This window comes from Numenius arquata, chromosome 7, assembly GCF_964106895.1.
Source record: "Numenius arquata chromosome 7, bNumArq3.hap1.1, whole genome shotgun sequence".
NCBI classification, from domain to species: domain Eukaryota; kingdom Metazoa; phylum Chordata; class Aves; order Charadriiformes; family Scolopacidae; genus Numenius; species Numenius arquata.
This window is the reverse complement of record NC_133582.1, coordinates 34,212,162-34,226,308: the sequence shown is the minus strand read 5'-3', so window position 1 is coordinate 34,226,308 and position 14,147 is coordinate 34,212,162. Positions and strand designations below refer to the sequence as shown.

At 38.6% G+C, this 14,147-nt stretch overlaps 1 protein-coding gene across 1 annotated transcript in view; it reads left to right on the top strand.

Annotated features, from left to right (window-relative positions):
* The window catches only part of SOS1 (SOS Ras/Rac guanine nucleotide exchange factor 1), a 52,165-nt gene that overhangs the window by 9,789 nt on the left and 28,229 nt on the right, over positions 1-14,147 (top strand). Inside the window, exons 3-8 of the mRNA XM_074150243.1 lie at positions 1,593-1,724; positions 2,267-2,431; positions 6,030-6,239; positions 6,745-6,888; positions 9,773-9,883; positions 9,993-10,091. Of these exons, the coding sequence (XP_074006344.1) occupies positions 1,593-1,724; positions 2,267-2,431; positions 6,030-6,239; positions 6,745-6,888; positions 9,773-9,883; positions 9,993-10,091 (861 nt within the window). The remainder of the gene's footprint in view (positions 1-1,592; positions 1,725-2,266; positions 2,432-6,029; positions 6,240-6,744; positions 6,889-9,772; positions 9,884-9,992; positions 10,092-14,147) is intronic.

Sequence of the window (14,147 nt, the reverse complement as noted above, 5' to 3'; positions counted from 1 at the left end):
GTAGTTGTTAGCACTTAACCAAAACTTTGATGCCAAGCTACAAACTCCATGTGCAGTGTGCCTGTTGGTTTCCAGTACTCAGGGGCTGTGCCTGTGCCAGGTTAGGTAACAAAAGATGCAACTTCCTCACGTTCTGAAGAAAGTGGACTAATAGCAAAAGATAAAATATCTGTCTTTGAGCTCAAGATCCACGAATTTCATCCTTCCTCTTCTCTTTTGAACACTGACACCTCTAATGGTGTTCCAGTGCCCCCTCTAATTGCTGGCCTGTTTTGCAACATCATTCTGGTCTGGCAGCTAAAGAGACAAGAGGTTTGTGGAAGATTGTCTAACGCTGTGTTTTAAACAATGCTAACAAAAAACTTGACACGCAGCATTGGGTTATGAGTGTGAAGTGTATTATGGCTGTGAAGTCAGGGTGAGAAATGCAAGAATTGCAGATGATCAAGCAACCTCAATTTACTTCCTTTGTGTTTATGCATGGTGATGCTGTCTTTAATGATGTGATTATACACATTTATTTTTCCCCAGGACACCTTCATTGTTCAGTCAGCAGGCTGGACTATGTTAGGGGAGTGACTTGATATTAGATAGTGAATGAGACTTTTTTTTTTTCTAGGATCTCTACTTTCCTTTTGCAGAAGTGTTATGATGATGGGAGAAAAAGAAAAGCCTGTACTTTGGAAAGTTGGGTGCCACGTTTATAGAATTGTATTCTGTCCAAGTTTTTTGTCAGAAAGCTTTTGTTTGTGTACCTTGTCCTGCGTACCAGCTCTTTTTAAGTGGGCATTAACTTCATCTTCCTCATTTCATGGTTGTTCAAACAGGGGTCATATTTACGTAAGTGAGCACTTGCAACTGAAACAGTCAGTGGGAACTGTAGTCTGTAAAAATGTGATGTTATCTGAGAAATTAGATTTCTGGAATCTCTGAACACCAGAGCTACCAAAAACTGAAGCTTTTGAACCACAAGAGACCTGTGAGTGAGTTCCAGCAGGAGGGTTGTTCAATGCACAGGAGAGTGTAGATGTCCTTAAGCACCCTGGCTGCTGGAAGGAGTACATAAACTGGAGCATATATGATCTAACTGTAGACTATGAAACTGTTTGAAAATATGGGGGTGTTGCTGGACATTCTCTTTTCCTATTATGTTCATTGCCATCGTCAGAGCAGTTTGCATGTATACAATCTGGACCATGTGCTTATCAGTAAAGGTGAAACAGAAAACTCGTATCTCATTCGGTGACCATTCTGTAAAGCAAATAAAATGCTAGGATAAAATATAGTCATGTATTTAAATGCTGAATTACTAGGCATATGCACAAGGGGAGCAAATTGTGCCTGCAATGGCAACTTAATTCTGGCATTTCTCAAACTTTGAGCATTAGATTATTCTATGATAATGATATTCTGATACAGCTGTATGAATGTAGTGAGCAGTGTGTACCAAAATGATAAAATTTATGCATAGCTGAAATACTAATATTAGCAAACATTCCTTTGTTAATTAATGGAAGGTGATCTGATAATGTAGTAATATTGCTAAGATCATTCAGATTGTGCATTTACCCTTTAGTCCTGTTTTTTTTAAGGATCGTGTTCAAAAAAGTTTTCCCCATCCTATTGATAAGTGGGCAATAGCTGATGCCCAGTCTGCTATTGAGAAGAGGAAAAGAAGAAATCCGTTATCTCTCCCAGTAGAAAAAATCCATCCCTTATTAAAGGTAAGCAGTAATGTAATCTTGCTTTTAGAGTGCAATTAGAAGTTGACACCTTTGTTTCATGTAATGTCTATTTGCTGCCTGAAATGTAAAGAAAAAGGAATAAGATTATCTGTGTTTGTCACATAGATTTATTTTAAGTGTTCTAGTTTAGTTAATTGCATATATTTCTTTTACACTTAAATGTTAGTTGATTCTGTACTGGACAAACAAGCCAAGAACTCATTTGCTGTGCATTTGATTGTTCTTGTTTCATTTTGCATGGCTAAGAAAACACTCTTAACTTCTGGAAATAGCCCTAAATGTTTAAATGAGGTTTTTGTTACAGTTGTTACAGTTAATAGATCAGCATCTACAGTGACACTGTTTCTTCTCTAGGCCTACAGACTACTGTGTTTCTATTACTAAAATAGACTGTATGTGGTGAATGTTTATCTAGTGTGGTCTTAAACTTACTGGTTTTAGTTGTAACCTGTGGTGTGTATTTCATTGACTGAGTAACAGTGCAATGCTGCTTTTTTTTTTTTTTTTTTTTCCCCTTTCAGGAAGTCCTAGGCTACAAAATTGACCACCAAGTATCTGTTTACATAGTGGCAGTATTAGAATACATTTCTGCAGACATCTTAAAATTGGTTGGGAATTATGTGAGAAATATAAGACATTATGAGATTACAAAACAAGATATTAAAGTGGCAATGTGTGCTGATAAGGTAAGCCTAACTCTTGTTTCTCATGTAAACAGGAAGTTTTAGTTAAGTTTTGTGAGTACAATGTCTTTCTTATTGAGTACACGGGGTCTTGTACCTTTGAAAGAAGAAATTACTGCCATAAAACATGGTTTCTGTAAAAGAGCAAAGCTACCAAAAAGCTAATTGAGCTTACAGAGCTGTTGCTTGTGCTTATTAATAGTTGTGTCTGTTCCTTTTGATATCACTTGCCTAATCTCAGCAATGTGTGAATGCTTTAAAAATTATTGTGAAGCAGCACTAACTTAAAAATTTAACATTCTGAAGCTGTAATAGTGGAGCCTTATTCTGTAGCTTGAAAAAATAAGTCTAAAATTAGGTTGAATGATATCCTGAAATAAATAAGACTGTACTGTGTGTAAAAAAAAAAAAAAAAAAAAAAAAAAAAAAGTAGTGTTTTAATGATCCTGCACTTCAAAACAAACCCACCTGCATTAGTGTCTCAGCCTAATCTTCCTTAGCAGTCCATATTTTTCTCTGCAGGTGGTCTTGTTGCTTTAGAAGATTCATTAGGTTCAGACCAGAATCTCCTTTCCTTCCAGCAGTGATAGAGCAAGGTCCTCTGTCTTTCAGGTGCCTTTGCATTCTAGCTTCTGTGGCCATCTCATTAGCATCTCAATTGTTAGCATTAGCCATCTCATTAGCATTTCCATTGTTTAAAAAACAAAGCTTGAAGTTAATCCTTTAAGGGATGGGGCAAGAATCTCTAGTCTTGCTGATGCGTTTTCAGATTTATCACCTCTATTCAGTATTTTGTCTTGCTCTATGTTACTATCTTCAGTTGGGATCATCTCTGTTTTAATGAATGCCTTTGTCTCATTACTGCTTACTTTTTGTTTAATCCTACTTTCTTCACCTTTCTTTACTCTCTCAAGATATCTTGTGAGGTCTCAAAAGTCAAGTACTTCTCGGGACAGTGGTCTTGGTCATTCCTGATTTTGGGTATATCTCCCCGAGTCACTAGGGCAGGGTTTGAAGGTGTATTTTTGAATATTTGTCACAGAATAATAACAGGAACAAGTGCTGCTGCTGCGTGCTTCTTTCTATCCTAGGAAAGGTGTTGAGCAGAAGGGCTGTGGTGAAGTTGATTTAGGAACTTCCATGGGAGGAGCTCTTTGATATGTACGCAGAAGAAACTTTTGAAAGGCTGTAAAGCAGGCCTGTTGATTTACTGCCTCAGCAGAACAAGCCAAGGACAAACCAAGGACAAGGTGGTCCCAAGGTGCTTTATTTCCTGTTGCATTGAGAAACTTCGTAGTAGATGATGTTCATACCCATAATGTGTTCTGCTTGGTTTTATTTTTTTGAAACAAAGCAACCAGACCAGTTTCTGGGCCCTGTATGCCATTTTTTTTTCTCAAGCACTTTCATGCTTGCTTTTGTGCCATCCATCCATCTGGAAAATTTTGCCTTGTCTATGAAAAACTCCATTAAAATGCAAGCTGTTTTTCTTCTACTATCTGCTCGTCCTTCTGGTTGCTCTAAATTCAATATCTGGGGTATAGTTGCTTTAATTTGTTTCTGTGGATTTCATAATAGTGAGATATGTGCTAGGAATGTGAATATAGTCTGGAATATTCTAGCTCAAGTATGTGCTAGAACTGCATCTTTGAAGTAAAGTTACAAATGTTGGGGCCTCCTTGAATACCTGCATTATTCCATGTAATTTTCTACAGTAGTGACTCTGTAATGTCCCATTCCCCAGAATTAGTTAGAATTCTCCTTTATAACCTGAGTTCATGTATGTTCATTGACTTTAAAAGATGAATTACCTTCTATTCTTAGAGCTTCAGAAGTCAGTCTTAATGCAAAATGTCCATTGCTCTGCTTTCAGAGAAGCTTAAGACCAGGGTGTGTAGCAGGGACCTTTGACTCACTAGGAGAAAGAACCTGCTGTATTCTCATTTCCCTCCTCACTACCCCTGTATATTTTTGAGGAGCGTTAGGGTGAAGACCTGGGTGAAGAATGACTGTTCTAGGTAGGTGTGTTTCTTCCAGTATTCAAGTCCGAACCTACCAGAGCATCTCTTGAACTTCAGGATCCTGAAGTATTTTCTTGTTCGTTTGTCTAATAACCAAGCTGTTGACTACTGATAACTGACATGTCTTCTGGAGAGGTGCCTGTAACATCATTTAAAGAAAGAAGACTTCTACTATATATACCAGAGTAAATGTCATGTTTGTTGTGGCTCATTCAGAAGTTTAATTCTTGATCTCCAGTTTTATAATTATTTTGAAAAACACTTTTTCATTCTGTTTTCTGCCCTTTTAAAACTCTAGTCCATGCTTACTGTGTTGGCCTTCCTTCCTGTGGTTCACAGAGGGGTATTTATGGCTTTGATCCTGCAGTCTTTTCCTCAGTCTTCTCAGTGATGGACAGAAGTCATGTCAGTCTCTGCACTAACAGGCATAGGTTGCCATGGCTTCACCTCCATCTGTTTGGAAGGGAGGCTGGCAAGCAGCACTGAAGTTCTCATTTATTTTAAAGTTCACATGTATTTGATGCACTTCATGACTTCCTGGAAGGGGTGTAGCTCTGGGCAGCATATTGTTTATGAATACTGTCCCATCTGTCTATCCCAGGACAAAGTCATCTTGCATGTTGAACTACATCTTATGCTAGCTTGTTGTTAAGATTTGCTACATCATAGTAGATTGTGGACCCTCTTTAGGTTTTCTTTCTGCTAATGATACTTCAAATTAGGATGCCTTTTACTAATTTGCAGTCAACTTCCTTAACTAACCTTTAAGATGTTCTTTGAGTGTCATGGAAACAACCCAAAGTGTGATCTCTGTTTGCCACTTGCTAAATCATTGTAATGACTCCAGGCTCAGATACTATGTTTGGGAGAAGTGTTCAGTGATCTGCTTTTCTTGAGAAGTTTGAATTATTAATTGCTTCTGTTTGGTAAGTCTTGCTTAGGTATGAATTGGAACTTCTGGTAGTCAAAGCTTTCAGAGGTCCTTTTGTCTGTGTAGTTCTGCAGTGTTACTGCCACCTTTTCTAAAGCTGATGCCCTTCCTCGAGGGTATGTTTTAACAAAAGAATTCAGGAGCTAAGGACAGAGAAACCAGGCCACATACAGTGTCTGGGCAGGCCAGTATTCATTGCAGATAGATTACAGGGTTCTGAGCACGATCATGTGTGACTTCCTGTTAAAGCTAAAGCTGAAAAGCCAAAATGCACTTTTTTTTTTTTTTGTCTTCAGAAACTTAGATTATGTATGGCTAACTCAGAGTAATAGAATACAGCTAAATGTGTCTGTATACTTCATAGACCTCTTAAAATTTTAATCAATTTTAGGACCACGTTCTTGGAGAGAGGCCTGGATTGCTCTAAATGACTGGGAATTCTTCAGAAATTGCCAATAACGATTTGCAAATTCATAGCCATGAATATTGCTTTTGCAGTGCTCAATCAATTGCAGAATGATAATACTTAAATCTTACTGCTGAACAGTCTGATTTGATGGGCATAATAGATTTCCTTTACTGGTAACTTACTGGTAGATCTTGGAAAGAAGAGTTCTCACTTTGTGGATTTCCCCTCTTTGCTACCTAGGTATTAATGGATATGTTCCATCAAGATGTAGAAGATTTAAGTGCACTAACTTTATCTGATGAGGAACCCTCCACCTCAGGGGAACAAACATATTATGACCTAGTGAAGTCATTTATGGCAGAGGTTCGACAATATATAAGGGAACTAAATCTCATTATCAGAGTTTTTAGAGAGCCATATGCCTCCAACTCCAAACTATTTTCATCTCATGTAAGTATTGTATGGACCACAAACAAAAAAACCCCACTACAGTATCTGTAAATCTAGATGAACACTTCTAAACTGAACTGTTGTCCAATTTAACATATCAATGTAGAGGAAGCACTCCTCTCGAGTTCTGAAATGGAAATGGTAAAGGAGCACTTGTGGGGAAGCATGGGTTTTGTGGAAGTGGGGAAGAAACTACACAATCCTAGATTCATTTGCAGGCCTGTAACTTAAGATTTCTCGCTCTTGATCTTTGCCATGTTTGAATCATTGTAAACTTTTATATATTTAGACATATATATATATAGCCATTATTTAAAAAAAATTCTGTGATCTTATATATGTTATACAGAAAGTATATAATAAACATACTATAAAATTTTGTTCTGTTTAAGGAAGTGCTTGACTTCCATGTTGTAACAGAGTAGCTTTACATGTAATATTCTTCTTGTTAGAAATTGTATCCAACTCCCTGTTGATTTTTGTCTGGTTCTGTTGTGTTTTGTAGGATGTGGAAAATATATTTAGCCGTATATCAGACATTCATGAACTTAGTGTGAAGTTATTGGGTCATATAGAAGACACAGTTGAAATGACAGATGAAGGTAGTCCTCATCCGCTAGTAGGCAGCTGTTTTGAAGACATGGCAGAGGTAAGCAAATACTTGGGATTTTTTATCTATTCATATGTATTTTAAGGACTTGCGCTTAGCTGCCTTTGTTTAGGTTGAGATCTCTTCTTCCAGCCCCACCATAATGAATAAACTGCCCATTTTTGAGAGTGCTTTTACCTTTTGAGTCTCTAGATCTCATTTTTATAGGGCTGTTTAAACTTTAGAGAGCATTGGGGGGGAGGTGGGAGGGGAACCCAACAACACCTTTGACTAGACTTTGACAGGAATGGAGGTATCCTGTAAATTGGCTGTAGATCAGGATTGCTGTGGAAAGACAAATTGAGACTCGATGATCCCAAGGGTCTCTTCCAACCTGGATGATTCTATGATTCTTTGCCAACAGGCTTGCTAAGCTGGTGAGGAAGGCTTTTGAACTAGGCTCATTAGTAGATGGAGACCAAAGCTTGCAGATTGAAGAATTGAGAGGAGAAGGGGATGTGCATAACAGAAAACGTGACAATAAATGCTCTTGCACCTTCCTCCTGAGAAGGTGGGATGACTAAAGGCTCATCTGAAGTGTCTTGTTTCCCTAGGGTGGGTGTACTCATGTACAGATAGGATCGGGGAGCCTGTGCACAGTTGCAGAACTGTCATGTGGAATTAGCAACATGGCAGGAAGGGTTGCATGATGGAGAGCTGTATGAATGAATACAGGTGTTCAAGAAGGACAGGTGGGGAAGACAAGGCCGGAGGCTTAACAAAAGATCAGCTCAAATACATGGAGCTCTCTTATGGAATGAACGATGATCTGCTTGAATGCTTAAGGATCAGAGGCGGCAGCCACTAAAGTGCATGTTGTGGTCAAGCTTTTGCAAAGGCTGCCCAGTTGACAAGTGGCCAAAACCTTCTGTAAACAAGTAGAAGTCATCTCCTGGTTCTCTTGGGAGAATAATGTTCCTGACATCCGCTGGGTGGACAACATACTGAGGGTCAAGTAATCCCAAAAACTTTTGCAGGGCACTGGGGACAGGTTTTTTGGGGTTTTTTTTGTGGCACATGCTGGTGGTCTATCTAAGAAGGGTGTTGCACTTGACTTCTTTCTCATGAACAAGGAAGAACTGGCAGGAATATTGTAGCTAGTGGCAAGTTTGGCTGCAGGTGGTAGAGATGGAGTTTAATGTCCTGAGAAATGCACAGGAGATAAGCAGACTGAAGACTCTGGGTTTTGGGAGTAGACTTAGCTTGCTCAGGGAATTGGAAGGCAGGATTACATTGGTGGCTGCCTTGAGGGTAGAAAGGGCTCAGGAGAGCTGGTTTATTTTCAAAGGTGGCTTGTTCAAAGTACAAGGAATATGCATTCCTAGTCCAAAAATAAAAGGGTAGGTGTAGCAGGAGGCTGCCTAGTCTCAAAAAGAGTGATGAGGAGGATCCTGGAAACTAGAAGCTGGTCAGCCTCTCCTTAGCCACTGAGAAGATTAGCAAATCTTTCTGGGATTCACACCCAGCCATGTGAAGGACTAGAAGGTGATTGTCAACAGCCAGCACAGATTTCCAAAGGACAAACTGTACCTGACCAGTTTGACTGGTTTCTAAGATGACATGTCTGGCTCCATGGACAAAGGAAAAAGCAGTTAATATCCCTTATCTGAACTTAAGTAAGGCCTTTAGCACAATCTCTCATAATATCAATATAGTTAGCTTAGATGTAGACTAGCTAGTTGAATTAAAGAGTGGTTGGCTGCTCGGCAGGCTTGAATTGGCGTCATCAGTAAAGCCTATTTGATGGCCAGTGGCTAGCGGCATTCCTCAGGGTTTGATACTAGGGCTGATCCTGTTTAATGTCTGTGTTAGCGTTGTGGGAGCAGGTCTGCCTCATCAAGTTGGTAGGTGATGCCAATTTGGGAGGGGACATACAGGAAGACAGGACTGATTCCTGGGGAACCTGATGGACTGGAGAAATGGAGGTAAATGAACCTCATGGAGTTAAGGTAAACATGAAGTTCAGCACCTGGGACCAAACAACCCCATGCAATGGTCCAGTTGCGTGGCTGAGGAGCAGTAGTGCTCAGAAGAGCTCAGAGATCTTCAGGTATTGACAATGAAGGCTAACTGCCTACTGGGTTATATTAGGAAAAGTATAGCTGGCAGGTTGAGGGATCATTTCCTGTGTAGCACTTGAGACCATATCTGGCATACTGTGTCTAGTTTTGGCCTTCCCTAGTACAAGATATACATAAGGGTTGTCATGATGATTAAGGAATTGAGGCCTGTGATGTTCAAAGACCATTAAGAGTGCTGGGCTTATTCAGTCTTAAAAATAGAAGCCTGAGGAAGGAGGTCTTATTGCTGTCTTCAGTTATCTGAAGGGAAGGTCTAGGAAAGACTGAGGCAGGTTGGGGTTCACAGTAGAGAACTATGAGATGAGAGAGCATGCGAATGGTAAAAACTGTAATCCTGATTAGATACTTTGGGGGGGGAACCACTGTGTATTGAGAACAATTGAACATTGAAACGGGCTGCCCAGAGAGGTTTTGGCACCTCTGTTCTTGGAGGTACTTGGAACTTAACCAGATGAGGCTGTGGGCAACCTCAGCTAGCTTTGATGCTGGATCTGAGGGGGCCTGAGGTGGGCCCTGGTTTGAAGAGGGAATTGGACCAGTTGACTCTTCCAGACTGAATTACTCAATGAGGCTGTGCACATAAAAGTATGGATTCTTCTCTATAAATGTTTTGGAAAAAGTATGCAGAAAAGTCAGTCCTGTGGATCAGGTTGGATGGGGCTCTGAGCAACCTGATGACCTTTAAAGGTCCCTTCTAACCCCAACTACTCCAAGATTCTATGTAGCATGTGTATTTTCTTTAAGAAATATGAAAGTTTGGATATTAAATCAGTTTTGTAAAATTATTCTGTATTTCTTCTTAGGAACTAGCATTTGATCCATATGAATCATATGCACAGGATATTTTGCGACCTGGTTTTCATGATCATTTTCTAAGTCAATTGTCAAAACCAGGAGCAGCATTTTATTTACAGGTAACTTTCTTTTAAGTAAGCCTTATTATTGATATTACTGTTTTAATTACATTATATTGTTGCTTTAATACATTTATTGTTTTAAGACTGAAACTTACTTTGTTTCTAGTCAATAGGTGAAGGCTTTAAAGAAGCTGTTCAGTATGTTCTACCCCGGCTGCTCCTTGCCCCTGTTTACCACTGTCTTCATTATTTTGAACTGCTAAAAGTAAGAACATTGTGTTGATCTGATGGGTTTTTTTCTTTCATAATTCCCAGTGCTGCATACCAGAGCTTTGTGTGCTCAGTGAGGTGTAAAACTTTTTGCTAGAATGTGAGTAATAAAACTGCTGTGATGAAAGAAAAGCAGGTTATATGCTCTGGTGCATGCTCTAACTAACTGAGTATCAGCTTGTAATTTCATGGAAGTTTTACAGCAGCTAATGATTTGTGTTGAATAATGAAGTTACTATTAATTTAGAAAGCAATAGAGATCTAGGTACTCATTCTTGGAATGATTGTTTCAACAGTGGTAAGAGATAATGGGAAATAATTGTGTAACAGAAAATGTCCAAGGATTTCTCAAGCTGTTACTTTGTAAATTTAAAATCACTGTAAGATTTCCCTTCAAACTTCATTTTATTTTCATAAAGGCTTCAGTATTCTTTCAGTGCACATCTCATGGTGGTTGTAAAGGTGATATCCTGCCTTTGAAGGGAAGGCGTAGTTCATATATACACTTCTTTGGCTTTTTGTAATGAGACCGCACATCGGTAGGGTAATAGTGAAGACTCTGTACATACACACATAGAGAAAATAGCTATAGAATGTTTTTCTGGGGCATTTATCAGTTAGCATTGAATAAAAATCTTTAAGGAGCATAGAGCATTTTCAGGAAAACTTTCAAGTAGAATCTTCATTTGAACTTAATGGAAACTCATAAGAGATACACTGTTCCAGACTTAATTACTTGGGGAAATTTGGATCAGAAGTGAAAACAAAAATCTGCTCTTCTGAAAAACTATGGGTGTGTTTTTCTTGAATGTTTTTCTGGTTGTCTTGGGAAGTTATGTCATCTTTGTGTCTAAGTGTCTACAGCTTTAACACCATTTTTACTGATTTAAACCTACGCATACAGCTTTGGCATGTAGCTCATCTTGTATAACATACCTTTTTTGAAATTTGGAACGTATGCTTGATCTGTTCATGTAGCTCATGGGTTTGATCTGACTTTTCAGACACCTTTAACATATTAAGCATTTCCTTTCATGACAGTCCATTGGAAGGGAGGTGTGATACAGCTTGTCTGCGTTTTGTATGATAGACCTGCACAGACATAAAGTTTCTCTGCTCTTATCACACAGCCTCAAAATGCAGTACCTAGTGGCTTTGCATACTTCCATGTGAACATTACGTAAAACACAAAGCATGAAGGATTAATGTAATCTGACAAACAGGCATCCTGCATTATTTCTTGGCATTGGTAATTTTAGTGGGGGAAGGAGGGCATGTGTGCTTACAGAAATAGGGAGCAGCTCATGTTTGTGCTTTTTAGGGCAAACTGGAGTCTAAGCTAAGTTCAAGTCCAGAAGGTTATCAATCCTTTTGCAACTCCTGACCTATGCTTTATGTAAAATTCTTGTCTTTTCTCATTCATGCTCTACATAACACCCACCCTCCACCCTGTGTAAACCTAGTATGGTTGGGTTGGATTTTATTCTGTGTATGACAGCCTTCCAGGCTTTCTTCCCACTGTGTTGCTCACCTCACATTTTAGTGAGACACCAGTTGCTGTGGTCTGTCAGATGTGATACATGTAATAGACAGTGATGGATAATAGCACATAGACAGATTTTAGCTCTCATGGTAGTAACTTCATCTGTTAATTTGTACATACATGTGCAAACAGCATATGAATCCCTCCCTCAAGTAGTCTCTGCTAACAATAAAGTTTTCTTTCTCATAACTGGAATCTTCAAACAGACTCCAGCTCCATTATACTTCAAAATGGCCTGACACAAGAGTATTTGCTATGGAAGGGTATTGGTGGAATTTTTTAGCTATGTAATCCTGACAGTTTCATAGATGCAAGGTTATATTGAATTCTTTTGTATGGTAAGAGACCTGATTTAGTAATTGCAGGCATATCTATGAATAATCAAGTTAAAATGCTAAGAAAATTGTGTTGTGGTATGAAGAGACAAAATTTTGGCAAAGTAGTATGTGGAAAAAATATTTTTTTCTCTTGAATATAGGTATACTTAAGGATAAAGGGGTTAGTATTTTTCTTTGAGCTATTTTGTGTAATCTTGCGCACTTTGAAGTTATCTATTAAAAATGCGTCTCAAAGTTACCTTCTAACTATGCAGACTACAAAAAAAGTAAATTTCTATGCACTGATGGGTATCCTGTTTAGAAACAAAGCCCTCCTGAAGTTTGGCAGGGCACCAGGAACATACAAATACATACTTCATATTTAGCTGAAGCTACTTGCCCTAACGTTGTTGAAAAATGAGTGTATGACTAAGGGCTTTTATATAAGAAACTAAGTATAGGAAATAGCAACTTCGTATGAGACTGTGCTTTTCTGCAAATTTGCAGATGGGCTTTTCTATGAATGGGCTTTTCTAAATGTGGACTCTTAAGTGAGAGGGTAGGGTATTACAAATTGTGCAGTTATTTGGGATCCTGAGTTATTGAAGAAAGAAGTTTACAAGACTTAAATTTAACTGGGCAGTTTCAGATACTGTACATCTCTGTGCATGTGTAATACTCTTTCTTTGGGTAAATAGAAGTGGTTTGGCCTCAGACAGCAACAAAGAATCACCGGGCAGCTGTGCTCTTGGACCAGACCCTCCCCCTCCCGGCCACGAGGGGAGAATTGGAAGAAAAATGGCAAAAACTCGTGGGTTGAGACAAAGGCAGTTTAACAGAAACAGCAAAGGGAACAAGAAAACAACAATAACTGAGGGAGGAATATATAACCAGATACCACCGCTTGCTCCTGGGTGGTGACTTCCTGCCCCCTCCCCCTGCAGCTCCTGCTACCCCCTGGGCATGGCTCCCATGGGATGGGATACCTGTGTCCCTGCTAGAGCCTGGGGAGAATTAACCTTATCCCTGCTGGAACCAGGATATTACTTTAAAATTCCTTTTTTTTTTTCCAAGTAGAAATGACTCAAAGCAGATATAAACTTTGCTTAGATAAAGTAATATTTCTGGAAGTCAGGAGAGCTAGATAGATGATTTTATTTTATTTTTTAATCAAGTGCAGACTTGGCTCCCATGACTTACAAATGGAAACTCCTTGTCTCTTTGCAAATATTTTTTTAGTTGGAATTCTACCTATAATGATCTTAAATTCTCAGAATGGTTTAATTTCACAACAGCATGTAGTGTGTTTTATTTATTTTTTTCAAACTTCATTCTTAGATGATAAATAACTTGCTAGTCTTTACTGACTGGCAATTCAGCTCAAGTAGAAATACTCTTCAATTAAACTTTTTTGTGTTCCCCTTTTGCTATGCTAATGTAACTTTAAAAAAAAATAATTGTTTCAACAAGGTCTTCCAAGATAAGAAACCACTTGTTTTCCAACCTGATGATATTAAATTTGTTATGTGTTGCTGGAGAAGGCACTAGGTGGTGAAATGTTAGTAATTTGACTAAAGTATCTTTAGGTTGATCCTGTAAGTCTCTTGCTGTGTATTGTGTTGAGCTACACATCCTAAACTGTTTTGGGTTTTGACTTCACTTTGATTTTCAGCCAGGTTCATCATCGAGAGTGTAACAAGTTTAATGAAGTTGGTTTGTGATCCCATCTGTAACTGGTGTGACCCAGCCCAGAGTAGAGAATCACTGAGTCTTAATTAGTTGAACTTTGGCAGCCTGCGAAGTTTTTACAGTATCTGCAATTATAGATCATTGTCTCCAAAACATTGTCTGCGTTGCTTGTATTTAGTACAGGCACAGGTTCTCTTGCTCTAGTTGATTCTTAAAGTCTCTTTCAATAAAAAACAAAAAATCACAGATTCAGACTAACTATGAATTATTTTAAGAAAGTATTTACTTAGTGTCAGGAATGGATTTCTTTACTGAAATCATTGTCTGGTGTGCTTCTTTCCAAACACACTAGTAACTTGTATGTACGATATTGTTTTGAAATAAAAGTAAATACAGAAGTATTACTGTTTTACATGTATTTATATGTGTAACTGCAGATGAGGATGACTTTTTTTACGTGCACTGGAGAAAATGTGCAATTTTATGTCTCTGTGACAGATTG